At 43.9% G+C, this 21,186-nt stretch overlaps 1 protein-coding gene across 1 annotated transcript in view; it reads right to left on the bottom strand.

Annotated features, from left to right (window-relative positions):
• KIAA2012 (KIAA2012 ortholog) overlaps nt 1-21,186 on the bottom strand; it is a 116,036-nt gene that overhangs the window by 32,482 nt on the left and 62,368 nt on the right. The window contains exons 14-15 of the mRNA XM_068543673.1: nt 9,578-9,715; nt 885-957 (exon numbers count right to left, since the gene is read on the bottom strand). Coding sequence (XP_068399774.1) covers nt 885-957; nt 9,578-9,715 — 211 coding nt within the window. The remainder of the gene's footprint in view (nt 1-884; nt 958-9,577; nt 9,716-21,186) is intronic.

Consider the following 21,186-nt stretch of genomic DNA (forward strand, 5'->3'; position numbering starts at 1 on the left):
AAAGGCATTCCAGTAGAAGGGCCAAGTAGGAAAAGGAGCCTCCTTTGGGTGGATGCACCCAGTGCTGGAGTGCGTGGCTCGGGGAGCGCAGCACAGGCTGGATTTCAGCCCCCTCTTGCTCCCTCTGCTGGCCGCCTTTGTACAGCGAACGACAAGCGCAACTGGCTGGCAGGCCCTGCATCCACTCCTTGAGAATCCATCTCTCACACATCTGTTTCCACTCCTGCAAGAAGCAATGAGGACAAAGACCAGCTCTGCTACCTGGGACTAGCTAACTGCAGCATCATGTAGCATGCCCAGGTGCCCCCAGAGAAGAGCTTAGAGTCTAGTTCAGGGTATCAAAATATGAACTATGCCAAAGAGCCCAGTTGTGGGCCCAGTCTTTCCAAGAATCATCATCATTATCAAATGCAGCATCATTTTTGGAGGAAGTCACACTCAAGTAGCTCTGGCCACCCAGAGCTGTGGGTGACATGGGCTGGGTCTCTAAAGATGCTGGTCCCCCCTCTGTGGAATGTTAACCCTCTAGGCAGAGAAACTCAGCTCCCTCACTTGCATATCCAAGAGCCTATGAAAGCAGGAGAAGCCAGAGGTAGAGGTGCCTGTGGGATCTTTTTGTAATGCCCCAAAGTCTCCACTCTCTTCTATCAATCTGCAGCTGCTGGCAGGAAATAAATCTTTCAATAAGTCCAAGGACATAAAAGCATGTTATTATCAGCTGGCTTGTGATACATTAAGAGCACATCAGAGTCTGTATTCTGACTTCCAACCCATGACCTGAGAGGAAATGGAAGGGTCATTGCTCATTAACATCTTTGAACAGTGCAAAGTTCATCCCACAATTATTACAATCAGACTATAAAACACAACCCAGCTGTTTCTACCTTGAGGGTCTGGATGATTTTCTCTGAGGGGTCCTCCAGGTTCGTCATGATAGTCCAGTTCATCTCCACTTTCCTGTTAGGTTAACAACAACAAAAAATACATAAGGCAAAATAAGTGCCAGCACTCCTAGGATCCATGCCCTTTGGTAAAAGGGGATCCAGTTTTCTTAGTTGTCTCTTCTTCTTTGTCTATCTGTTTTAACAAGTGTCCAAGAAGTCTGCTGCCAGCGTGAAGGGCCCTGAAGAGCCAGGTGGGCTTAGCAGTGGCCTTGAGCACTGTCCTTATCTGCCCTCCTCTGTGGGAGGCTTGTCCCATCCATCAGAGCAGTGCTCCATGCCTGGCATATGTGGGGAAAAGAATGTCACAGGCAAAAGCCAACTGGCAGAAGGCAACAGGGTACCTCTAGGGACTTGAGGGAGGTCCAGTGTGACCAGAGCAGAGATGGGGTGAAGTGGGAAGTGTGGGGAGGACTCAGACTCTCAGGGCCTTGGAGGTAGTTTAAGGATTTTGGCCTTTACCTTGAAAACAAATGGAAGGCACTGAGGGTTTAAAGCAGGGCAGCAAAAGGATCAGACTGGCCTTTTGTAGGGTTTCCAGGATTACCACAGATAAGGTTTCTTTTTTTCAAAAGTAAACTTATTTATTTACTTTTGGCTGTGGTGGGTCTTCGTTGCTGTGTGCAGGCTTCAGTAGTTGTGGCACATGGGGTCAGTAGTTGTGGCGCAGGTGCTTAGCTGCTCCGTGGCATATGGGATCTTCCCAGAGCAGGGGTCGAACCCGTGTCCCCTGCATTGGCAGGCGGATTCTAAACCACTGTGCCAACCAGGGAAGTCCCCGGATTAGGTTTCTTATCACATGGAATCCCCTCTTCCTTCTTTCTCTTAGTCACACAAGCTGCTTGCAATCCCACCACCCAGAAATCTCTATAATGATGGTCTTCAACCCTGGCTGCATCTTAGAATTATTTGTGAAGCTTAAAAAAAAAAAAAAAAAAAAGATTCCTAGGACCTAACCCCAAATGTTAAAATCAGACTTTCTGGAGCTGGGGCATTTTTAAGGCTTCTTGGGTGCTTCCGTCATGCAGCCAGGATTGAGAACCATGGGTCTTCTCTAGAAGGTTGGAAGAACCGCTCTTCAGTTGCCAAGGAAACGTGGCAGGTAGAGTCAGTGACTCAAGTAAAGCCCTCAGTGTTTGATGAGGCCAGCTCTTGGCCTTTGTCACCTGGATCTCTGCTTAATCCACAGCTTCATTTCAGCTGTGGAGAAGGAATCTGAGGGCCCTAGAGCCTCTCCTGGGACTAAAGTTCCTCACCCTTTAGTTGACAGTTTTCCTCTTTATTATCAAATACCCCAGCTGCTTTGGAAAGACACAGTTATCTGCTAATTTGTTTGACATTCTCTTCTTGCTTGATGGCTTTTTACTCCATGTGTTTCTCACTTGTTAGCTTAGTGTTTGCAGCTGATGAGATATTCTGACGTAAAAAAAGCTAAAGCAGCTAAGTAATTTTCTTTCTTTTGCATTTATCTTTTTGGAGACAAAGCACATTTGGCCTGATGCAGTAAAAAAAAAAAAAAATCATCTCTGAATAAATGGAAAGGTTTTAAAAAAATGATTGCAGGAAAAACCTGCCTCAGTCCAGTAAACTGCAAAGTTAGAAGACTAGAAAAGAGATAAATTTTTAAAAATTCTGTTTATAAATCCTTTTAGTCTAACAGGAAATTGGATTAAAAGGGAGAAACAAGCTTCCTCTTTTGGAAGAATTTCAAAGCTCAGAAGAATAAAACTTCATTCTTAACAACATGCAGCTATGAGCCTTCAGGGACAAGAAATATTCTTCGCATTTCACAGATGGGGAGACGGAGGCAGAGAGAGTTGGGGATTTGGAAAGAATCTTTTGATGAGTCCCTGTTAGAAAAAGAAATACAGTAGTCTTAATTTGAAAGTCTGGGGAATTCCCTGGTGGTCCAGTGGTTAGGGCTCTGCGCTTCCACTGCCGGGGACCTGGGTTCAACCCCTGGTCAGGGAACTAAGATCCCACAAACCACGCTGCGAGGTCTCAAAAAAAAACCCATTCTGCCTGTTGCTTAGAAAAGTGTCAAAAAGCTATATTTTTTACATAGACAAGCACATATGTGAAAAGACTTATACCTAAGGTCATTCATTGCAATGGGTTGCAACACAACCTACATAACCCATCAATGGGGGATGTGTTAAATAAATTATGGTAATTTACACAATGGAGTACAATGCAACCATTAAGAAGCATCTCTTAATGAATTAACAGAACTCCAAGATATATTAAGTAAAAAAAAAGTAAGACTGTGAGCAATGTGTATAGTATATAAAAACATGTATAAAATATGTCTCTGTCTATTTTTCTACCTGTATTGGCCTGTATATGCATACTACAACTCAGGAAGGGTACACAGGAAACTAGCAACAGTGGTGTCCAAGGGGGAGGGAACCCAGCTGGGAGACATACCCTTTTATACTTAAATTGTTTAAACTTCCTGAGTATATTTCGGATTCAAGATTTGAATTGAAAAAACTAAAACTAAATAAAATGCTGTCTGTCACTTTTAATGAGTTACAGAGGTAATGACTGAAACACAGGCAATAATACTTGGAGAGTGAGCAAAACAAACTGAAGGACTGAAAATTCAAATCCCAGCTCTGTTATTCTGGCCAAGTCATTTGCTCTTCATCTGTGCATCTGGCTTATGAATATTTATGGGGTGTCTGTTGTGTGCCAGGTACTGTGCCAGGCGCCGGGGGCACAAAGCTGAAAGATCTATTTGTAAGAAGCTCAGTGACTTGTAGAGAAACAAGAAATCTCACTGTCGCCATGCAGTGTGAGAAATGCTGTGACAGATTATGACAGGCTTCTGCAGGACCTCACGGGAGGTGAAGCTAAGTTAGGCTGGGAAGGTTGGTTTACCAGTGGACATGGTGCTAAGTTTTGCAGAGAAGGGGAGGTTAGGGCAGTTCCCGCAGAGCAAGGAGCAGGTACTGGCTGGGGAGCGCATTCTGGTGTGGCTGCAGGGCCCAGACAGTGGGAATCAGACACGGGCCAGATCTTGCAAGTCGCAGTCTGGAGTTTTAAAAAGATATTCATTTGTTCTATTTTTCTATTTATAAAAGAAATACATTTTTGATGCCAGAATTAACCGGAAGGCCAACGGGGACGTGGTAGGGAATTTGAAGCAAACCAGTGGTATGACTGAGCTGTATTTAGAAAGAGCGCTGGCAACAGGGTGGTGTTATAGGTCTGGGGCGGGGTGGGGTGCGTGGGGATAGTAACAAACACTTTGTAAACACAAACTGTAGCACTGAAACCAGACAAGAGAGACAGTTGCCTGAATGGTTGTGGTGCAGATCCTGGAGTCAGACAGCCTGCACTGAAGCCCTGATCCTGTACTTCATGCCTTACAGGTCACGCGAGGTACTTAATCCCTGAACCACAGTTTCTTCAACTGACAGGGGCTGGGCCAGGTGGCCTGAAGTTCTCATCTGTCCTTGGAGAACCTTCCATTGGTCCTGCCCTCTCCCCTCACACACAGCCCCCTAACTGAGCACGGTACTTCTAGGTTCACAGCAGGCTTTGGGAAGGAACTGCTGGGAGGATTGGGGAGGAGGGAATGCAGGAGCCAGAGGCGGGGCTCCGGGGGGCCATGTGCTGTATGACCTATCATTGAACCTCAGCCTCTCCATCTGTGAAATGGGGGTAATGATAAATTTTGTACGAGTTCTTGAAAAGCTAAATTAGGAAAATACATTTGGACATTCTGTGTAACATATGTAACACATGCATCTAAATGACTAATTTCAATGCCTTCTTAATGCTGGAAGGAAATCAGTATCTCATTTGTGAGTGTCAACTTTAAGGTCGTACAACTTTTCTTGTGTATTAAAAAGATCCCACACCTATTCTTTAATAAAGAAAATGGATTTATGAAAGTCATAAGGTATCTTGTGTTATTAAAATATTGTCACTTCTCCTCTCCCAGGTTCTGAAGCCAGAACAAAGAAGTACAATTAAATTCTTCTCAGGAACAGAATAGATAGGCCTCATCAATATCAGGAATTGTGGGTTTAGTGGCTTTGAATCCTAGTTCCCTCTGCTGCCAGCCACGTCACCCTTGGTCCTCTCATCTCGCCAATCCTCAGTTTCCTCATTTGCACGGTGGCGAACTGCACACTTAACAGGAAGGGGGTTGAGGAAATTAAATAAGGTTTAATATGTGAGAGGCCTGGCTCTTGGCAGGGACCAGTGAATGTTTCCTTCTTTCTCTTTGTGACCTGAATCCTCTATAGAGGTGAACATTCTTTGAAAATTATTATTTCATGTAATTCTCACCTCACTGCTGAGAGGCAGGTATGGAGGTCCCAGCATTATTATCTCCATTTTACTAAAGAGGCAGCGGAATCCCAGATGCATTACAAAGTTACTCAGAGTCAGAGAAAACCCAGGGCTTCCCAACTGCTGGTCAGATACTTTAATACTGATAATAGTCTACTTAATCCTGGGCTTCTTTCTTTGGGAACTGTAACAGACTCAATGCCCTGAAAATTTTTCCTGGCGAAATTATTATTCAAGTGCCCTTGAATCATTGCATCTCGAAACCAGCTTGTGACCCCTTTGCAGCTCTCCTGCTGGTGGTCAACAAAGCTGGTTTCAAGGACTCTAGGCACTAGAACTTCCCTCCTGAGGGGCCTGCTCCATCTTAGGACAACGTCTTGAGCCCAACATTGTTTTGCTGTTACTTCTTCTCACTGAAATCCATGCTGTCCTTTCCCCACAGGACCACAGGATTCAGTGGCAGTGACAGCCATGCTCTGCTTGGTGGGATGTGCCCACACCTGCCGGCATAAGTAAAACGCAGGGCTGGCCCCAAGCCAGGGGCAGGGGACTGCTCAAAGTACCTGATTTCAGGCAGGTTCCTCTGTCTTGATTTGAGGGTACCAAGTGATAACTGCCTGTGTGAATGCTGTGAGGTGGAACTTATTTCTCATTCTTCACGTCTTCTGGGCATAACATACATACTCTTTGATGTCAATGTTGAGTATAAGCATATTCAATTCTGTATCTAGCATTAATTGGCATTATTGCTATTTTCTTCCCCACTACCACGACCTAACCCTGATCATTTATTAAAATTCCTGGGGAAAAAAAAAACTCTACCTTAATTTATTCATCAATTACCATTTCTTTTTCAAAAATAGATTTTTAAAAAACATGGTTCAATTTTTACGTGAACCCAGATGTACTTTGGATCAATCGTGTTTCCCCAAGTCTAAGCCTGATACGGATTATCCTATAAAATGGGCTAATAGCATTGCCTTCAGTGTTATCAAGAGGTTTTTAAATTTGAGGAGGATTTCACGTGTAATAACTGAGAAATGAATGAGTCTCTCCTATAGCAACCTGCGCCTGCCTCTGCCACAACACTGTGCTGATATTATCTGCTTCTTTGTTTATCTTCCTCTTAGATTATAGGCTCCTTGGAAGGCCAGGGATGGAGATGATTCATCTCTGTATTCTCAGTGCCTAGCACAGTGTCTGATATACAATGAATGCTTAATATATGTTGTCTGAAGGAAAGTGGATGATCATTGGGAGAGAAAGCTTTATGTTGGGTCCACAGAATGCAGGTGGGAGTGAGGGGAAGGGCAGAGTCCTGGAGAGTCAGAAAATATTCCTGCAGCAGACTGGATGAGTGCACAGGGATGGAATTTTCTAGAAGGAGCTGTGATGGATGCTTAGCTAATGTGGTAGGCAGTGCTTTTGATTGGATAGGACTCAGTTGGGGTCTGCAGGGTTGAAAACATGGGATCTGGAGCAGGGCTGCCTGACTTTGAATCTTGTTTCTGCCATATTCCAACTGTATATCATTTGAGAAGTTACTTCAGCTCTCAAGACCTTAATTTTCTCATCTGTAAAATCGGATAATGCTACCTACTACTTAGATTAGTTTTTTGAGTTAAATGAGTTCTTGCATGTAAAACTTAGAACAAAGCCTGGCACGGAGTAAGTGTTCATTTATGTCAGCAATTGTGATTATTTACATCTCTTTCCATTTTCCTTTTCTGCCTCAATATTTTTATTTCTTACCCTCATCCCCTGAAATGTGTACTGCTTCCAACATGCACCAGGCAAAAATGAATGAAATGTCCTGTGACTAGGCAGGAGATGCACAAATGAAATGTGTAGACTGAATTGGACAGCCTGTATGCCTTTCTTGATTTGAACTCTCCATCCTTTGTACAATCCTGAGATTTGTGTCTTTCTACAAGGCACTCCCTAAGAATCTGGGAGCTAGCGTGTCAACAAGGAGAAGGTCTATCTAGGGGGAGCTGTTAACACTGAACATTTGCAAGAAAAGATATAGTCTTTGGGGCAAGGACTGGTCTGGGAGTCAGAAAGTCTAGCGTGTCCCCGTGAGTCTCATGTAGAAGCAGGCTAAGTTACAATTTCTGTGAGTCTTGAAAAGGGTGAACTGGAAAGCGGGCCTTAGGGATAACAATGCCTTTCCTTCTATAAGGAAAAGGATGCCAAAATTGCTGGACAAAAAAGTGTAATACAAAAGCATTGTGGACACTAAATACACAAAAAATTATTGTAAAATTCCTCACTTGCAGCTTCTAGAGGCTCCATAAATATGTTCTTATCTTATTTCCATAGCAATTATCAATTTACTATATATGTTGCCTGGAGCAGGACAAGGATTTATCTGTTTTGTTTGCTGTTGTACCTCAAATGCCCAGAAAGCGCCAGACACATGTTAGTTGGTAGATGCTCATTATGGGTTGAATGAGTGAATAGTGGTAATGATGATATCTCATCCCAGGAAGTACCAACCATAATTCTTCAAGTCCTGAGGGAAGAACTAAACTGTTGCTAAGTAAATGAAAAGGATAGTTTCATTAATATAAGTGTTTTGGGATGAACTGTGTTTCTCCAAAATTCATATGTTGAAGTCTACCCTCAGTACCCCAGAATGTGACCGTGTTTGGAGACAGGATCTTTAAAGAGGTAAAATGAGGTCGTTAGGGTGGGCTGTAGTCCAATATGACTGGTGTCCTTATAAGAAGAGGAGATTAGGACACAGACTGCATGTAGAGGGAGGACCATGTGAAGACACATAGAGAAGATGGCTATCTATTGACACAAGCAATGAGAAAGGCCTCGGAAGAATTCAACTCTGCTGACACCTTGAGCTTGGACTTCTAGCCTCCAGAATTGTGAGAAAATAAATTTCTGTGGTTTAAGCCATCCAGTCTGTGGTACATTGTTGTGGTGACCCTAGCAAGTTAATACAATGAGTAATGAATCAAGGTAATTATTTTGAATACTTGTAGCAAAAATCTTTTGTTGTGCTCCCCAGAATCATTCTCTTTTTCAACTTTTAGGTTTTCTTTTTTTCCTTTTTGAGACACTCCTCCCCTCCCTCCTATGAGTTCCTGTGGCTCCAGGCTGGGAAAATCAGAGTATTCCATTCCCCTGGCCATGGTGATTCATTTGCATATGGGCATGTGACCCAAGCTGGGCCAATGATTTAGAAAACAGAAGCTCATGGCTATCTTGCAACCATGGGGAAAGAGCCTATCTAAGAGGAAACAGGAAAGCAGAGCCCAGCCATGGAGAGAGACAGATTTGGGGCAAATACATGACTCTTAATCAAAGCCCCACCTTGCAGAGCTGGGATTGGGGTCGTCCAAAGAAGATGTAACCTAAGAACTTTGGATCAGTGAGTTTAGGAGGGTGACCCTCACGACTTTGGAAGTCCCTGCCAGTCGATAGCACTGGATAGTGCCACCACCAAGAACCCCATGAGTATTTGGTTTCTTCTCCTCTGTTTCTGTCTTTCTTAGTCACTTCTTATCAAGGGCCTGGGATGTTGTCCTCGAGGGTAGGATGAAGGATCTGAGATCCTTCCATGCCAAGACTCGCTTTGTTCCTGATCAGTTTCGTATATTCCAAGGTCATTTATTTCCTGTTAATTCACCTCCGAGGGGGCAAAGAATGGGGAGGAAGAAGGTTTTAAGCCAGAGGGCTATGGGATGAAAAGGGGGTCAATTTATGGATCGTTTAGGAAGCGTCTTCCATGTGCCAGGCGCTGTTAGATGCTGGGGCAGGAAGGCATACTGCAAAGATGGACAAATGCCATCCCTACCACAGGAACTCTCAGTACCCTAAGCTCGATACGAAGCTGAGCTTGGGAGAGTAATGAACTCCTAGAGAGCAGAAAACAGGGTCAGACATCCAGAAGAGGATTGGCAGTTGCCTTCTAAATGGTTAACTCAAGAATTAGTCTTCCTTGTAGTAGGAGTATCAGCTCTACCAAGTGACGGTGGTAAAACAGTAACAATTATTTTAGCTACTGTCAAGATAAAATGAATTATATTTGCCTGTTTTATGAGTGGTTCAAGGTTATCCTTTCTCCTCTCTGTTCCCTGTCCTCCCCCAACCGAACCAGACACCCAACTGATTTGTCCCCGATGGCTGCCTGCGATTACCGTCCTAATTTGTTCTCTCTTCATCTGCTACAAACTGCCTATTTTCTGTCCCTTCTGATAAAGCAAGATCTCTGAGGGACTTCTGAAGCTGTTTTTGTACCATGCAGAAGTGCATTAACTGGAATTCCTGTGTGTGTGTCTATAAAACCCCTAGTCTTCTCAGTGTGAGATCACCTTCAGGAACGGCGTCATGTCGATGTGCAGCTTACGCGTGTAAAATTCTTTTCTGTTTGAACATATCAGCCCTTTATTTATACAACTTTGAGGCTCTCCTGTCTTCTGAGCTGCTGCCTCCAAGGACTGCTGGGATCCCTGTGAAGAGAAGCAGAAAGCCCAACTTTCATAGGAATGATACACAGTGTGACAAGAGCTAGTCCGAATCCCCAAATATTTATAGAAAGCAACTCTTCATCGTTGGAACACTAATTGTAACACCTATTTTTACCATGGAAGACACAGGGGATCCATATGTATAGAGAATAACCCGAGTTTGGTTAATAATTCATACCTGGGGTAGGCGTAATGGGAAAATGGGAAAAGGGACCTTATTATGTTTGAGCGTAGTACTCATTTTATTTAATCCTCACAACAACCCTGTGAGGCACGTATTGTTATTCCCATTTTGCAGATGAGGAACTGGAGGCTCTGGGAGGTTAAGTCACTTGCCCAAAGCCATACAGCTGTTAAATGGTAGAGCCGAAATCATGGACTGCCTAAAACTCCTTTTTTAATGAGGTCTTTTCTGATACATCTACAGCTTCCATGAACAGTTATCAAACCTGCCTTGCAGCAAATAAAGTTATATCAAGATTCCAGTTTATTTCCAAATTTAAAATGTATCTGATGTGTTAGAAAGAGTGACTTCAACAAATCTAGCAGAGGGGGAAGGAAAAATGGGTCGTTAGAGGAGTCTGGGAAGCGCTAGGGGCTCTCCCATCTCCTGTTGCCACAACATGCAAATGGTGTCATGCCTCAGAGCACAACAAAGTATAATCTGAACTTGCTTTCCAGCCCATGCCCCATACTGCAACCTAGGTGATCTTTCTGGATGCAAACTGGACCACATCATTCTTCAAAGGTCCTTACCCTCAGGATGAAGGCCGACCTGCTTAAAAGGCTTATAAGACCCTTCCTGCCTGGCCCTGGACTATCTTTCCTATCTCATTCCGTCATTCAACAAATATTTATTGAATGCTTGTTCTATGCCCAGGAGAGAGGATATGGCAGTGTAAGAAGCAGACAGAAGTCTTCACTCTCAGGAAAACTGCACATACATCCCACTGAGGGGGAAGAGATAATAAGTGAACGGGTGGAACATAAGTAATGTCTGAAGGTGATTCGTGATGTAGAGAAAAACAAAGCAGAGAGGGGAGTGAGGAGTAGCTGGCGAGGGTAGGTGGAGGCGGCAATTTTAAGCAGTCAAGGGCCCCTCTACCCACCTGCCCTGGCAAGAGAGCAGTGTTAGCGCAAAGCCCGCTAGAAGGCGAGGGAAGTTTCTGTGGGGCTCTCTGCAGGAAGTTTTGACCTCACTGTGAGAATAGCAAGTTCAGAGGGCTGCCGTCAACACTGACCCTTGCTTCAGTTCCTGGAGCAAGGCTGCCTGCGTGCCCTTCCCTCCCCGGGAAACACACCCCTCCCTTCTAACTCCTCTGTATCCTTCAGGTCTGGCTCACCTGTGCTTCGCATGACAACCCAGAGAACTGAGCCCTTCCCACCGTTGCCCAGAGTGACGCTCATGCTTGTACAGCCACCTCTCCTCCGCACTAGACTGTAAGCTCCATGAGGGCAGGAACCACTACTATCCTGTTTCCAAGTGGCTGCAGTGCCCGGCACAGAGTCTGGAAATGAATACACACTTGATACATACTTTCAGAACAAGAGGAATGATAACATTACTGGCAAGCAGCATGTTATGGCCCAACTTAGTTAAAATAGGGAGGGCAAGATTCCGCACGCGGCAAGGAAGATCCCGTGTGCCGCAACTAAGACCCGGCACAGCCAAATAACTAACTAACTAACTAACTAACTAACTAGCTAACTAATAAAAGAAAAAAAAAAAGAAATAGAAAAAAAATTAAAAAAAAAAATAAGGAGGGCAAGAAAGACAGCTTTCCAGGAAGCATGTGCCGAACTCCAGAGGCCTGTCCTCTACATAGCACTGGCTCCTCATTCCCAAAGAGGAAAGTTACTTGTTACTTTTCAGGGCTGATTTCCTGGGGTCACATACATTAGTGTGCCATGAGATCACCCTGGGTGTGGATTTGATCATTTCCATATTTTCTAGGAGACTAACTCACGGATGGCTGTCTCTCTGGGCATAACTCTCCTTCCCATCACATTTATATTACTTTTAAGTGTTAATGATGAATGAACAGTTCGTGGGTCCCCACATGCAGCCATCATTCCGATGAACACCCACACCCTTTTCCTTTGTTTTGAAATGTGGCTAGAGATAAAGATTCTTCTGGACAAATACATATCCAATTTTTTGTCATCTCAGCTATGTATCTGATTCGCTTCTCGGAGTGAGACCTCCCCTCCCTGTTTCTAGATCAAATGAAAGCGTTTGGTTCAAACAAGAATCAGACAAAGTATTTCAAGCTTTCTAGCTTCCGAAACCATGCATGAATCACTGGGTGGAGTAATAGAAATCAGACAATACTGATTTGAGGGAAATTTCTCTATTATCTCTAAGAGAAGATTCTGTGTTAGGTCGGAGGACAAAAGGCACAGCCAAGACTAGTTCCAATGGCTGGAATTACTTTAACTCCTTATGTGGGGCTCAGATTAAAGAGTGGGGAGTTGAGAGGCTTTGAGAAAAGTCTCTCCAAATCACTTGACCTATAAATCGTTTGATAAAACAATTCTCTTGACTACATGGCTCGTCTCCCTAACGTTTAGGGGTCATCAATTCTGGTTTGATGGAATGTTTCCAGTGAAGGCTCTATAGTCACTGGAATGTGCAGTACTGTTTTTGCTTATTATGATCAAGTATTCTAACAAACAAATGATAGTGAAAGGGGGTTTGGGAGATGGGAGGAAAGAAGATTAAATACTTAAAGAGGTTTCTGGGAGGTAGTGGTAAGAGGAGAGAAAGAAATTTGAAAGCAGGAAAGAAAGCTATGCATTGGGGTGGTTTTTCATTTCACTTTATTCATTTAACTGATATTTATTGAGTGCTACTGTGTGTGTCATACAAACAAACACATGAATAAGCAGAATGATTTTAGATGGTGATAAATCTGTGAAGACAATGAAATGGTGATAGGATGGAGTTTGGTGGGGGGAGGGATGGGGTTTGCCTTTGGGTGATCAGGGAAGACCTCTCTAGGGAAGTGACATTTGAGCAGAGAGCTGGGTGACAAGAAAGAGCCAGTCCTGGAAGGATCTATCTTTAGCAGTCAGCGTAGCCTGTATCTGATTATTCGGAGGGGTTCTTTGAAAAGGAAAGTAGAATTCCTGATATCTAGACCTGTTCTGCCCCAGTCTTCTGACTCCATCCCGGACCCTGTGAGGCACCCCTCTGTTTTCTGGGTGGTAGAGCCATCATAATCGACGCTTGTAGCTCTTTAAGATGGCAGAATAAATAGTAAAAGGGAGTTAAGGCCTCAGGGAGTAGAGGGGAGAAGAAAACACAAAGAAAGGGAAGGAAAACAGGGCAAGTAGAAGAAAGTGGAGATGTCTGAAGCTTTTTCGTTTTTTTCTGTGTACGCTTCAGTGGGAATGATTACAAAACTGATGGAAGGGTGAAATGCTTAGCAGAAAATCAAAACCCATTCCTTCACCTATATTGTATTGTAAATACTTAAATATTATTATGTTCTGCTAAAAACACCTGGAAGCCTTTCTCTTGAGGAAATGAAACAATAAAGATTAATGAGTTAATTTGGTAAATCTGATTTGAATTGCACAGAAGCCGTTGTGTAAGTGCTTGGCATTTAAAAAGTTATCTGACATTTAAAAGGCGATGACTGTTAATGAATTCAAGAGCTAATCTTATGCTCCGACAGACTGAGCCATGGAAAATCCAGGTTTACTATCTTGCTGTAAACATAATGTGATTCACTTGAAAGCCAGAACAAAAGAGAGCTACCGGCTGTTTACTAATATCCATTTGCACACATATATAACGTAGTAAAACTAACAGAGGATGTCCATTAAACAAAATACATATCATTTCCTTTCTTATTCTTGGATTATACTATCTGAGCTACAAACTCAAGGAGAAACCCTCTCTCCAATAATTTTTCGTCCGCCTTTCAAATTGTGTATTTTGAAGGGTCACCAGCATGGGTTGGCTCTGCAGTCACTGGAATGTCTTACCTTAAGAAGGAAGGGAGATTCTAAACCCAACCAGCTAGATCTCCACCTACGGGTCCCACAGAGCCACCACAGACACGGATCTGTCGCAGGCAGCTCTTTACTTCTCCCACTCCTTTCTAATTGGAGTTCCCCATCCCGGTAGCTGCGGCTTCGTGGTTCCAAGAAGAGCTATGGTCCCTCATTAAGGAGGCTGCAACACTCTCGCTGTCTAACTGTCTCCCACACAGCTCACAGCTTCATTCTGCCTGAGAGCAAACTGCCAAGAGTCTCTGGGAACCTGTGGGCAAGCTGAGCTGGAGGAGGAAAACAGAAGGAAGGAGGGCCTCTGTAGCCAAGACCTGAAATACGCTACACACCCCACCATTATCTTAATGCATGGAGAGTGGGGTCGGGAGGCCTTTGCTGAAACCCTTATGTGGTCCATCAAGTTGTCACATCAAACCTCTGTGCACACAGGGCATTTGTCCCCTCCCGTGAGCAAACAAAAGGAAAAGAGTCAGACACGTCTTTGGACCACCGGGCCTCCCTCCTTGGCTGAGAGTCTGTCCTTCCACTTTCCCGGAAGGTGAGGGTCCCGGTGCCTCTGAATCCCGGTGGGGATGGAGAAGTCACCGAGGGTGGGGACCAAATCCTGGAGAAGGTCACTCCTGCCTGGAGCTAGGACCTCAGGGGTCTGGCAAGTTCCCCTGCACTTGGCCTTCCCAGGCCCTGTTATTTCTTGCTCTTGGCAGCCTGTGGAACTAAAAGTGGGCAGTAGGAATGGGGACATAGGTGGGGCTCAGTGGGGCATGGAACTCTGCTGGACTCCCTGCAACTGGGCTTCCTGGGGAGGGATCTGAGTGGGCCAGGGGCTCTGTATACACTCTCAGCTCAGGCTGACATGGAGGGGACCCAGCCTGTGCAAGGCCAGCCACCTGGCCACCCCCAGTCCCGCTCTGAGACCTTCTCTCTGTTTAGGTTTCCCTGGCCTGGAGAAGCAGGAGAACTTTAGTCTTCAGAAGGCCAGAGGGAACATGAGCGTCTCAATTCAACAACTGGTCTGCCTGCACGGCCTCTTTCTGAGGAGCAGACGGGACCCCAAAGCACAGCGTGGTTCCATCCACCGCAAGTCTGCCCAGCAGTCCATGTGCCCGTCTCCTGCGTTCATCCTGCTCATCTTGGCCACCTGACATCCTGGCCCACTTTTTATGTTCTCAAGGCAATTTGGTGCTGGTGAAATGGGCCGAGTGGACAGTTTTAGGAGGGCTCCACAAGGAGGCGAGGTGGAGGCACAGTTTTGTTGGAAATCAGAGAAGAGCTTTCTTGTTCCCCTCCTGTCACGAATTTTAGTCTTCATCCACTTCATCCTCAACTCTGTGGAAGGAGATTTTTACATCCTCCTAAGCATTTACAAATTAGCCCAAGAGCCAGCAAACAGTGGACCAGGAAGAGAAACACAGCAATCTCTAGTCTTAACTTCTATGAGAGACTCATGTGGTGACTTTTGTCAACTCGTTAAGCTTTCTGTGCCTCAGTTTCTCTACCTCAGTGTTTTCCTCAAGGACCTTTTGAATAATGAAACCCAGGAGACTTTAATTCCAAGGCTTCAACTATCTGGAAGTAAATCTTATCTAATTGACATTGTTCTAACTGACATTGTCCTCAGTTTAATTAAGTGCTTTGTTGACACAACAGAATCATTGTTTATCTGGCTTAGCAGGAGCTGGAGGAGAAAAGATTTAAGCCAGAATAGTGACCTCTTCTGCCCCAGGGGAGATAGAAATGAGCTTTTTTCTGTGAGGGGGTGTCTGGCTACATTCAGGCCGGAAATCTGCCTGTATTTGAGAGATGACACATCCTATTTTAGACTTAGATGGGGAGATGGGAGGTGGTGGGGTGCAGGGTGGGAAATCTGAACAAGCCCCCAGCTCCTTCTAACCCCAAACTTTAACCCCAAACTGTGTGACTTCCTTGTTATGTTGGCTCTGGTGTGACTTTTCTAATCTGACAACTGAGAGACAGGGAATCTCAACTTGCAAACTGATTTCATTGTAAAAAGATAAAATTTTCACTAGAAAAAGAAATGTTACCTGTGGTGCTTTGATTCCCACATGGGCCCATAAAAACTTATCTAACCCATAATTTAGCTGGGCTAAAGGAGCTGAACTAGTCCTGGTAATGCTGGAATAGCAGAGGGCTGGAAGAAGAGAAAGAAAGATAACCTTTTCTTTTCTTTTCTGCCCCCTTCCCTTCCATTGCCCGCCTGTCCACTGACCTCTCACTGTTCCTGGGCAGCCATGTGCTGGGGGAGTTGGGGCGCTGCTGGATACGGCGTCCCCACTACAAAATTCACCCCCCGCCCCTCCCCCTCCCCTCGGCCTTCAGCTGTGCTCCCTTAGGGGTAGGGAGGAGAACAATTAAAAAACAATCCACAATGAGATACGAGAAACCCAAAGGAATCTGCAATAGGTAGAATTACATAAAGTAGTGAAACAAAATTCCAGACAGCATGGAGGATATTTGAGGTGTCTGGGCTTGGGGGTTGAGGGTGGGTGGAGTGGAGGAGGGGAGAAACGGTAGGTAGATTGACTCGTAGCCCTTTAAGTTATTCCTGCCATTCAAGCTTCTCCTTTTCTACATCTGCACCCTTAGATTGCATATAAGCCCCGAGTTCTGTTTTATAATAGCTTTCAAGCAGAGGGCGAGGGAATAGAATAATAATTCCTGTTGTAATTTATCAGGATTGCCTAGTGACAACATTGTGCTAATCCTTTTCCATATGTTGTTTCATCTAATCATTGTCACGACCCCATGAGGAAAACATCATTGTCCTTTGTAGGGGAGGAAATTGAGCCTCAGAGAGGTTAAATAACCTGCCTGAACACACACAGTCAGTATGGAAGAAGGTGGGATCTAAAAGCAACTTTGTGGGATTCCCAAACCAGTAGGCCTTTTGGCAAGTGCAGGTCGCATGTTAAATGGGGCCCTGTCTGTCATGACATCTGTTTCCTCATCTGTAAATGACAATAACTGTACCTACCTCATAGGGCTGTTTTAAGGATTAAGGGAGATAATTCTAAATCCTGCACATAGTAAACCTCAAAAACATTGGCTGTTATGACCATTTAAAAAGACCCTCTTGATAATGGAGGGATAATTATTGAAGCTTATGATAGGTACATGGAGGTTCATTATACTATTCTCTCTACTTTTGCAAGTATTTGAAATTTTCCGTAATAAAAATAAAAAAGAAAATCAGGCACATATCATGTGTCTGGTTGGACCTAGTAGCCAACAGATCAATAAATACAGACTTACTGGAATAAATAATAGTTGCAGTGAAAATTCAACAAATAAAAGTCTCGATTTTGTAATTAAAAACAAGTCCCTCTCAGTAAATTATCCTTAAATTGTCAATGGAGTTTTTGGTTTGACAAAGTAATCCCGTGGGTAAGATTGAGCCAGAAGATGAAGTTTGCTTAGATCTTCAAAAAAACTTTTGAATCAAGTTCCCCAACCAAAGCTATTTACAAAACCAGGGAGAGCCGTGGGCGGGGCGATGGAGGGGGCGGGCTGAGGGGGGAAGAGCAAGGAGCTGGGGAAATGCAGTGCCATGCCTTTAGAAATGAGAATCAGGAGGATAGAAGGTGGGGAGGAAAGGGAACTTCTCCAGGTGAGGAGATGCAGATGGTTAATTCTCCCAGGCAACCCTGCTAGGCCCAGCCTCCAAAAAGATCTCCAAGAAGGATGCCTAGTGACACATCCAATCTGCACAAGACCCAAAGCTTCTCAGAGACTGAAACACCAGATCATGGCAACCAACAGCAGGAAGTATTCTGAGATGGTGTGAGGTGTTAGAGAAATGGCAGCTAAACTCCTGTATCATTTCCCTGGAAAGAAAAGAAGTGCAATCTCCAAATCCTACTTGGAGGTTTTTTTCCATCCAGGACATGGACCTTAATGTCAATAAGAGATTTATTTGTCAATTTTTCTTTTTTTGAGGAGTTACCATGTGCCAAGAACTGTCCTAAACATGTGAGATGCTAGGGTGAATAATGCAGAATAAGAAAAAAAAAGTCTGTCTTTAAAGAGTAGTAACTTGCTCTCTTAGATAACAGCTAAAAAGTTCAACAAAAGGCAAGGTATGGTTCAGAAGGACACTGAAACAAAAGGCTACCTTTGTACCTTGCACAAAAACTTAGTGTGCCTACAGGTGTTCTGTTTTTCTCCTGAAAGAGGAAGGCTGAAAGGGGAGATGAACACCATCTGTGAAACCACCAAAGAAACAGATGGGGTAAACACAGCTTTATTCAACCTAAATCCTTAGTGCGCTAGAATTACAGGCTACTCTTTGAAATCCAAAAGTGGTAAATTTAGGACACATAAGATCAAATATGAATTTACACTGTCGTAAACTCAGGAAACCTGAACTCAAGAGACAGTACAGGTCGAAAGAGACGTGGCTTTGTGAAATGGGAAAAGGGGACATAATTTTTGTTTAACAGGATTTTTAGGACACTACCAAAGTTCTAATCCCCACAAAGCAAAAAAACAAAACCCAAGATAAAGCAAGTGAGAAAGGATGTTTGCTTTCCCTAACAAAGGGAGAAAACCGACAATGTCAAAACTCCGTGAGATGGTTTCTTATTTTAAACAAAGAGACGCAATGATTCTTGGGGAATCTAATTGAAGTGTGAGCTTCTACTTTGATACCCTTTACTGACAACCTCTCTGCCCTGACAGCTCCATGAACCAGTGGGCTCAGGGCCCGTCTTGTCCCAAGCTTACATAGATGGATCTGAATGGATTAGAGAGTTTCATACTTTGAGGTCCAGACTTTTCAGAAAACAAGTGAATTTGTTGCCTCCCACCCCCACCAAAGTCTAGGATCAGAGGGATAAAATGCTGAAAAGGGGTTGAGATCCTTAGGAGGAGCATGCTGATGGTCTTACCCAATAATCTAATAAAAACCTAATTAATGTTAAGTAATTTCACTATCAGTAGTTAAAAAATAATGGCACTATGGTGTTGACCCTTGTTTCGCTTGCTGTATACTTGCTGTTTACTGTGACTCCTCATCATTTTAAGCTAGACTTGAATAAAACCAACTCTCTTCATGATCCATTTTTCCTCCTTACAGGGAGAATTTTGAAAAAAAAAAAAAGAAAAACAATGAAAAACCAGGAAGACAAAATAAAAACAAAAGACTCAACCCAACATAGTCATAATTTCAAACGAGCATGACTGCACTTATTTGCAAGCATTATTTGCAAGTCTTTATAGACGCAGTATTTTTTGTACATAGTTGCAGTCATAATTGACATCACTTTGATTTCTACTTTTAAAATGAAATCGGTAGTTTGCAATGTGGGGTTGGGGCTGGGGTGTGTGTGATTTTTGCCTTCCAGGGGACGTTTGGCAAGGACTGGAGACATTTTTGACTGTCACCAATCGGGGGGTTGTGCTACTGGTGTCTAGTGGGTAGAGGCTAGGGACGCTGCTCAACATCCTATTGATACAATGCACAGGAAAGCTCCCCACAACAAAGACTATCTGGCTCAAAACAGCAATGGTGCTGAAGGTGAGAAACCATGTGTTAAACCTTTTGTATTAAATCACAGTTTCTAGGATGAACAAGCATCAGTTTTTAATGTCGGAATTAAACCCCTCACAATTTAGTCATTTCTCTGGCTGTTTCCAATTTTTCTCTATTATAGATACTGCTGCAATGGACATCTTCACTCACTTTTTTTCTGCTGAATTATTTCCTTAGGATAAATTCCCAGAAGTCAGAAATACTGAATCAATGGGTATGAATATTTTTTCATGTTTTGCCAGTCATATTGCCATATTGCTTTACAAGTGGATTGAACCAAATTACAACCCACCAGAAGTGTATAAGTGTACCAGTTTTACCCAAAACTCATCAGTTCTGGGTGTTACCATGAAAAAAAGGTGAGAGGAGGCACACATGTCAAATATAAAATGGTACCTCCAGTTCGCCTCAATTTGAATTTAAATTGCTACTCAGGATGAATATTGTTTCCACATTTGTTTTCTATTACTATTATTTTTGATGTGAATTGTTTATGTCTTTTGCTTATTTTTCTAACCGGTTTCAATGTTTTTCTTTTAAAATTGAATGGGATCTTTACCAAGTATAGATAGTAATGCTGCTGTAGTTAATGCAATTATAATTATTTTTCTTACTTTTTTTTTTTAAAGTTTTACCTCCCCCCTCCCCCGCTCAGGATAGATATGTTAACACTTCCTGCTAGAATTTTCATTTACAATTTTAATACTCTTTTTAGGTGCTGGTCACTTCACCCAACCTTTCACCTCTATCTACATAGAGAGGCCTGGGGAAAAGGAAAGGCTTCTCTAGTGATTGATGTCAGCCACCGAGGTTAAGAGCAGTGCTCGGTCTCTGACTGTATCCCAGGAACTAATTTCCCTTAATCAAATGAAACTCCTTAAGAGGAGCCACAAGGCAGAAAAGAAAATATATGTGAAGGAGAATACCAAATTCTGTGAGGAGTTTGAAGGACCTGCATTAAAAAAAGGGCACCGTACCTTTAGGAGTTCAGAACTGGCAATGCTCCACATGCTATTAATATGCAAAAAATGCCTTCATAAATACTTGATTCTGTTCACAGTGGGGAGGCAGTTCGTTTGAAAGAGGAAATGGGAGCTTGGAGTTGAGACATGTCTGCTTGTCTCCTTTTTCTTTTTTTATTTCTCTTTTCATCTCCACATTTCCCCTCGTAGGTTTCTTCCCCCTCTTTCCCCAACTAACCCCCTCCTCCAGCTCCTAGGAAGTTGTTGATGTCAGTGGCTACGCATTTCTATTTATGGATTTACCGCCGAGGCCCTGATTCTCGGCCGGGTGCGGAAGAGGTGCCTCAGGAGCGAGTCCCACAATCTGCCATCCTGTGTCGGGGCGGGGGGGTGGGGGGTGGGGTGGGGGTGGAGTGGGCGGGAGCCCTCCTCCTCCTCCCTGCTCACGTCCGCAGGGCCGACCTCCGCTTCGGAAACGCACAGCGGAGGTTTTAAAATCCAACCAGTAGGGGGCACCAGAGGCGGCCTCCAGAACCCGGTAAATCCAGGAAACCAGTCAGGTCTGCAAAGCGCTGTCTGGCTTTCTCTCTCACCCGCCCGTCAGAAATGGGTTTCCAAATCGAGGTATGTGACTTCTCGTTAAAGCATGGTGATACCAACATATCCCACCTTTGGGTTTTTTGTTTTGGTTTGGTTTTTTTTCCCTCGCAGCTAGCACACTGATAAAAAAGTAAAGGTATTTTGTGTGACCGAACTCCTAATATGGTCAGACCCCAGTGAAGGGAGGGAGGGGGTGAGTCGGGGGGCGGGGGGGGCATTAATGAAAAGGAAAGAAGAGTAGAAACTGCTGATGCTGATAAAGATCAATTTTGTGTGATGTCCTGGCCTGCTTCAGAGTGGGAGGGCGACAGTGGAAGGAATCC

Source organism: Eschrichtius robustus, chromosome 5 (genome assembly GCF_028021215.1).
Source record: "Eschrichtius robustus isolate mEscRob2 chromosome 5, mEscRob2.pri, whole genome shotgun sequence".
NCBI classification, from domain to species: domain Eukaryota; kingdom Metazoa; phylum Chordata; class Mammalia; order Artiodactyla; family Eschrichtiidae; genus Eschrichtius; species Eschrichtius robustus.